Source organism: Castor canadensis, chromosome 16 (genome assembly GCF_047511655.1).
Source record: "Castor canadensis chromosome 16, mCasCan1.hap1v2, whole genome shotgun sequence".
NCBI classification, from domain to species: domain Eukaryota; kingdom Metazoa; phylum Chordata; class Mammalia; order Rodentia; family Castoridae; genus Castor; species Castor canadensis.
This window is the reverse complement of record NC_133401.1, coordinates 22,496,572-22,503,328: the sequence shown is the minus strand read 5'-3', so window position 1 is coordinate 22,503,328 and position 6,757 is coordinate 22,496,572. Positions and strand designations below refer to the sequence as shown.

The 6,757-nt window shown below is 51.6% G+C and overlaps 1 protein-coding gene across 3 annotated transcripts; it reads left to right on the top strand.

The window, feature by feature from the left end:
- The first annotated feature begins 1,688 nt into the window (after positions 1–1,688).
- Positions 1,689–6,717, top strand: Klk12 (kallikrein related peptidase 12). Of its 3 annotated transcripts, none has more exons than XM_074058095.1 (6): positions 1,689–2,014; positions 2,204–2,259; positions 2,729–2,906; positions 3,603–3,859; positions 5,280–5,413; positions 6,369–6,717. In XM_074058095.1, exons 2-6 carry the CDS (start codon positions 2,223–2,225, stop codon positions 6,522–6,524), a joined length of 762 nt encoding a protein of 253 aa, XP_073914196.1. In that variant the 5' UTR covers positions 1,689–2,014; positions 2,204–2,222; the 3' UTR covers positions 6,525–6,717. The 3 variants fall into 3 exon arrangements, with proteins under 3 accessions (XP_073914196.1, XP_073914195.1, XP_073914194.1); XM_074058094.1 differs by having other exon boundaries at positions 1,692–2,094; positions 3,600–3,859; XM_074058093.1 differs by having other exon boundaries at positions 1,693–2,014; positions 3,600–3,859.
- The last annotated feature ends 40 nt before the right edge of the window (positions 6,718–6,757 follow it).

The following is a 6,757-nucleotide window of genomic DNA, read 5'->3' as shown; positions in this document are numbered from 1 at the left end:
ACTCTACTACTTGAGCCACACCTCCAACCCTTTTTTACTTTAGTCATTTTTTAGGTAGGGTCTTGAGTTTTTGACAGGGGTTAATCTATGATGATGGTCCTCCTACCTATGACTCCTGTGTAGCTGGAATGATAAGCGAGCACTGCCACACCCGGCTTACTTATTGAAATGGGGTCTTGCTAACTCTGCCCAGGCTGACCCAAACCTCAGTCCTCTGAAAGCAAAAAGCTCCCACATAACTGGGATTACAGGCATGAGCCACCACACCCAGTCACATGTGGTTTCTTTTGAGTGTAAGATTACATACCATTGTGAAACCGTGAATGTAGTAGAAGTTGTGGAATTGTGGGCTTTAAATGGGCTAAAATGCTAAATTTTATGCTATGTGAATTTTATCGCCACCTCCAAGATAGGTAAAGCAGAGAGAGAGAGAGAGAGAGAGACAGGAGAGAACTATGCTCTGGTAAGCCCAGTTTTATAATGTCTTTTTCTAATTTTAGATCAGGGAATGTGGAATTTAAAATCGGGAATTTATAACGGGAATGTCCCACTATAAATCTAAATGTCTAGCTCCTCTTGAAAGTCAGAATTTCAGCAACCCTGGGCAAGCATTCTACCCAGCTACGCAGCTCTCGCCTGAAGCAGAAGGGTGAATTTTATTGGATATAAATTACACCTCAATAAACTTGATTCCTCAAAAATCCACAAGAAGGAGGGGTAGAGTTAGGTGGTTTCTAAGAGCAAATTAAAGGCTGAAGCTTTACTGTTCTGAAAGCAGCCAGAGGTAGAGACTAAGTCTTAAGGAAAAAGTGAAAGATGAAAAACGGCAGGATGAGGTTCATTCTCCTGCTTCTTGCTGTTCCTCGTCTCTGACTGCCTTTCCCTAGGTTTGTCCCAAGTCTCTTTACCCCCTCTCTAGCTCTTCCCTCTCCCTTTTGCTCTCTCTGAGATGAGCTCTCAGAAAAAACAGCACAGATTTCTCTGGTCTGTCTCTCTCTCCTCTCCTCTCCTCTCCTCTATGTCTTCTCTCACCCCATCTGTCTGTCTCTGTCTCTCTGCTTCTCTCTCTTTCTCCCCTGCCTGTCTTTGCCTCTTCTCTCTTCCATCTGTCCGTTTCTCCGACTTTCTCCCTCTCCCTCTCTTCCCCGTCTGTCTCTCTCCCCCATCTGTTTTTCTGTCTGTTTTTTTTCTCTCCCCGACCCTCCCACCCAGCCCCCATTTCTGCTTCCCAGGCTCTCTCTCTGTGAATCTCATTTATAAGCAACAGAAGCTCTTATGCTATCACAAATGTTCATGGAGTTAGATAAATACACTTCATATATCTAAGAAGCAGGGACACGGAGGCCCTCTGAAGTACTCAAAATTAACTGAGCATTTGAGAAATTCAATTAGAATCAGACTTCGGCAGAACCCAGTTGGGGAACCCTCTCTGTCCCTCCTGGACCACCCACTTGGCAGTCTCTCCCTTCCTCTCCTCTTCTCTCTCTGAGGCTTTCTCTGCTCTCAGTTCTGTTCAGCTCCTGCCCCTCACCCCCTCTACTGTGTTCACAGCCTCACCTTCCCCGGCCCCTCCCTGCCCCAAGTGTCCAGGTGGCCCTACCTGCCCTGCTCTGGTCCTCACTGGAGTGGGGATTAGAACCCAGCTCCTGTCACCTTGAGTCATCAGTCCCTAGGGTGCTGGCAGGTTTGTGAGAGGGGAAGAGGGAGTGGGGCTGGGTCTTCCCACCCTGGGTTCCTTCCTTCCTTCTCACTCCATTTAACTGTGAAGCTCAATTAAGTGTCATTAGCTTTAGCTGGACACAGTTTCTGCTGGATTAGAGCATGCCCCACCCCACCTTCCTCATCCCTTTCCCTCCACCTGGAAATTGCATGGGCTAAGACAAAGACAGTGAGAAGCTTTGTCAGCCCAGGCAGACACAAAGAAGGGGACAGGTGGGGCAGCACAACAGGTAGCTGAGGATCCAGCTGGACAGAAGCAGTGGCACAGCTGACCGGCAGATGAAAGGACAGGCAGGTAGGTGGACAGAGAGATAGCAAACAGACAGGCTGAACTGGTGACAGACAAATAGAGGATCTGGCAGACAAAGAGACAAGGTGAGAAGGGGGCAGAAGGCAGCCAATGAGGAAGTGGTAGGCAGGGGACAGGTAGAGGGAAGAAAGGACGGGGAGGGGGCATTTCAGAGGTCCACACCTTTTCCCCCAGACCTTGGAGGTGTTCCACCATGAAGCCTAGGGTCCTCCTGCTCCTGTGTGTTCTTGGTGAGTCCTGGGCAGGAGGGCAGCAATGGGACTGGGTCCCTCCATTCTGTCATAAGGAGGCTCCATCTCCTGGGGGCTCAGCTCTGGCCCCCAGTCTCACACTAAGGATGGGGAAGAGCCTTACTCTGTGCTTCCACTGACTGCTGGTTCTCAGGTCCTGCTGTCCTGCTTACCTGCCTCCTGTATCCTCTGTCCTCTGTTCTACTTCATCTTCCACTCTTTCTGTCCATGTGTCTGTCCTTGCCTATCTTTTAAGTCTGTGTCCCTTTCTCTTCTTTCTTCTCTGGGTCTCTTTGGTGTTATATATATATATTGACTTGTGTGCTGCTTTGCTGCTTTGGTTTCCCTCCTCCTCCTCCTCCTTCTTCCCTTCCCCCTACCTAGCTACCCCCCTCTCCTCCCTTGCCCCCTCCCCATCCCTACCCATGATATTTATGTAGCCTTATATCTGACCCCCCCATCTCTCCAGCCTCCACACCTACATCAAGTCTCAGCCAGGCAGACAGAGAGAAGATCACTAATGGGGTCGAGTGTGCCCGTAACTCACAGCCTTGGCAGGTGGCACTGTTTGAGGGTGCCAACCTGCGCTGTGGGGGTGTCCTCATTGACCCCCGGTGGGTTCTCACGGCTGCGCACTGCAGTGGCAGGTAAGCCCCAGTGTGGACCCCTTCCCGGGATGGGCAAAAGGGGGTGATAGGGAGGAAGTGCTGGGATGGGGCTTGGGAGGGGTCACTCCCCTGAGTAGGTCTCAGGGGTGAGGATGCCAAAAGGTAAGAATCTAGTACTGCAACAAGAGAGTCTGAGGTTAGAGGAGGAGTAGAACTTCCTCAGGAGGGGTCTGAGGTGGGGCTGGGTGGGGCGAGGTGTGGTAGGTGGAGGACCCGGGAGGACTGGAACCCGCCTCCTCCCCCTCCCATTTCCTCATGTGTCTTTTCTTTCTTGAGTGGAGTTTGTTCCTGACCTAGTCTAGAGTTGGGGCCTGAATCCACCCCGGGGATGACATGCATCATCTCTCTGGGCCTCCATGGTCCCACATTGTAAAATGAGCCACTTTCTAGGGGACAGGGAAAGACAAAGCAAGATGGAGAAACCATTCCTATTCACTCCCTGGCTTAGTCAACAATGCTGGCCACTCTTGCTCATATGGGAATAAGACAGAGGACACTGCAGATTACGTTCCTGCCCTTGTGGGCCTAACTAAGAGCATCAGACAGAGGCTCAGGTGCTCCAGTGCAGAAGAAGAAGAGAGAGCCAGAGACTTGTAGATGGAAGGACAGAGAGGAAGGGGCTTTTGGAGCTGGCCACCCTCCTGCCACCTGCTGATCTCCTGCCACTCCCAGCAGGTACTGGGTTCGCCTCGGGGAGCATAGCCTCAGCAGGCTGGACTGGACAGAGCAGATCCGGCTTAGCACCTTCTCCACGGCTCACCCCAGCTACCAGGGCTCTCTGTGGAACCACGAGCATGACCTCCGACTCCTGAGGTTGGGCAGATCCGTCCACCTGACCCACAGCGTCCAACCACTGCCCCTGCCCAGCACTTGTGCACCTGCTGGGACCCAGTGTCACATCTCAGGATGGGGGACCACCAACCAGCCATGGAGTAAGGGGTCAAGGGTCAGGATGGGTAAAATCCTGGGGTGAGAGATCAGGAGTCCTGATGCCAGCTGGGTGTGGTGGCACATGCCTGTAAGCCCAGCTACTCAGGACACTGAGGAAGGAGGGTTGTGAGTTTGAAGCCAGCCTGGAAAAAGTTAATGAGATGTTGCTTCAAAAACAAAATAAAAACAAAAGGGCTGGGGGTGCGGATCAAGAATTAGAGTGCTTGCCTAGCATACACAAGATTCTGAGTTCCACCCCCAGTACCAGGTGGGAATAAAAGTCATGACATCTCAGAGGAAGAATGGGTAAAGGCTAGGATATGGGGTTAAGCATCAAGATCATGGTTTGGGGTCAGAGATCATGGTAGATCTGCGTCTTGGGGATCAACAAGGTTAAGGGATTGGGTATGGAGTCAGAAGCCAGGGGTCAGGGACATGGTTAGAGGTCGGGATGTCAGAGGTCATCAGACAGAAGCAAAAGGCATCATACATAGGATTTGGGGGCCAGGGGTCTTGGACTCCTGTTGAATGATCCCAGAAGAGTTGAGGACTACAATGGGATTTTATCTCATATCTGAGACTGGAAGTCGTAGGGTTTGGGGTACAAGGCCAGAGGCTTGGGTTCATGGAATCTAGGATCAAATGAACTAGGATCAAAAGAGTTGAAGTTGAGATAAAGAAAATGAAGGGTTAAAGGACTGTGCATGGTGGTTCACAACTGTAATCCCAGCTACTCAGGAGGTAGAGATAAGGAGGATCAAGGTTCCAGGCCAGCCCAGGCAAAAAGTTAGCAAGACCCTCCCCACCCCCATCTCAATAAACAAGCCAGATGTGGTGGTACACACCTGAAATCCTAGCTACTCAAGCAGGCATAGTTAGGAGGACTGCAGTCCAAGACTGGCCTGGGCAAAAACTTGAGACTTTATATGAAAAATGACTAAAACAAATAGGGCTGGATGGGTTGAAGTGGTAGAGCACCTGCCTAGCAAGTGCAAGGCCCTGGGTTCAAGCCCTAGTACTGACCACAAAAGGAAGGGAGGGAAGGAAGGAGGGAGGGAGGGAGGAAGGGAAAAAAGAAGGAAGGGAGGGAGGGAGGGAAAAAACAAGAAATACAATGATGGTTTGGAAGATGCAGAGCTGAGGTCCAAAGTTAAGGTAAAAACAAGGATATGGGGTCAGAAGATGGAAGACACGAGGTGAAGATGGGGTTGTAAGGTAATGAGGTTGAAGAATAAAGGTCAAGAATCTGGGGTCAAGGGTCATTATAAAATCTAGCCATAAGCCTAAAACTCAGAGGTTTTAGGGTTGTAGCAGGGGAGGGGAACAGACTAGATTTGGATGGAGCTTCCTTGATTGGATGGATGTGGCAACCAAAGTGGAGAGTTTGGGGGGGCCTCTGTAGCACCCATCTTCCATCCTCAGACCCATTCCCAGACCGACTCCAGTGCCTCAACCTCTCCATTGTCTCCAATGACACTTGCCGGGCTGTGTTCCCAGGGAGAGTCACGGACAACATGGTGTGTGCGGGTGGCATCGAGGGGAAGGACGCGTGCCAGGTAAGTGCAGGTGGTGCATGGTCATCCAGGACAGGGACCCAGAGGGGAAAGGAGGGGAACTGATGTAAGGAATGGGGCCAGAGGAGGGAGGTGGGGTGAGAAGGCAGGGGAGGCTCAGAATAAGGAAGGAAGAGACAGCGAATACAATGGAGGGCCATGGAGGGGAGAGGGAGTGGGGGGAGAGAGAGAGAGAGAGAGAGAGATGCATGAAGAGCATAGAGGGAGGGAAGAGACAGAGAAGAAAGGTGGGGTAGGGAACCCCACAGAGGGAGAGGAAAAGACAAAAGTAAAAAGGATGGCGGAGGGCAAAGAATTAGCCAGGATTTGGAGCTCAGAGACCTGTCTCTGGGTCTTCCCCATACCATCCTTCAGTTGGTGCTGTCCCAGGTTGCGAGTCAGAGATTGGGGAACAGAGACAGGCTGGGTCCAGTGGACTGTCTCACGCCCTGACTATGCATCCTTGACCTCTTGGGTACCCAGAGAGGAGGCTGCTCTACCCTACTGGCCAGGAACCAAGTCATTGCACTTCAAACCCTTATGAAGTCCTGTCCTCCTCTGGGATTGGCCCTTGGTGATGATGCTCTCTCCCTTCCTTGTCAGAGCTCCAGTCATTGTCCTTAAGGGACCTCTCTATGCTTGTGGAGTTCTGCCCTCCTTCTCTGGAATTGGTCATTAAAGAGAGTATTCTCTTCACTCATTGGCAGAGCCCCAGCCACTGTCCTGAAAGCACCTTCTGCCCCAGCTTCCCTGGGATTGGTCCCTGGGGACAGTGTGTTCTTTTCTATTGGCTGGCCCTTGCCATTTTCTTCTTGGAACGCAGCTGTGCTCTCTTCTCACGGGACCAGGCTTGGAGGCAGTGTCATCACCAAGCAGCTAGGAATGGGCAGGGTTGGGGAGGAAAACAGGAACAGGATTTCTCCCTTATTCACACAACACTCCTCCTTCTGTCTTCCAGGGTGACTCTGGGGGTCCCCTGGTATGTGGGGGAGTCCTTCAAGGTCTAGTGTCCTGGGGTTCCGTGGGGCCTTGTGGGCAAAAAGGCATCCCGGGGGTCTACACCAATGTCTGCAAATACGTGGACTGGATCCGGATGGTCATGAGGAACAACTGACGAGCTTCCTCCACATCTGCACCTCAACTTGGGGGCCACTTTGGCCCTCAGAGCAATCAACACCTCCTCCCTCACCACTCCCAGTTCCCACTCTTGTTGGTGTGGGGAACTGTTTGAAACTCCAAGTCCTTCTGAGACCCATGTCTGGGGAAGGAGGACATGCACTGTCTGGAATAAATGTCATGTAAGTGAAGGGGCTGAGTCTGTCTGATGTCCCTGGGATGGTTTGAGAT

Coding starts and splice junctions, on each gene's coding strand:
- Klk12 (XM_074058094.1), top strand. CDS start 2,223: ATGAAGCCTAGGGTCCTCCTGCTCCTGTGTGTTCTTG. Junction 2,260..2,728: donor CCTGCTCCTGTGTGTTCTTG/GTGAGTCCTGGG, acceptor CCATCTCTCCAG/CCTCCACACCTACATCAAGT. Junction 2,907..3,599: donor GCTGCGCACTGCAGTGGCAG/GTAAGCCCCAGT, acceptor TGCCACTCCCAG/CAGGTACTGGGTTCGCCTCG.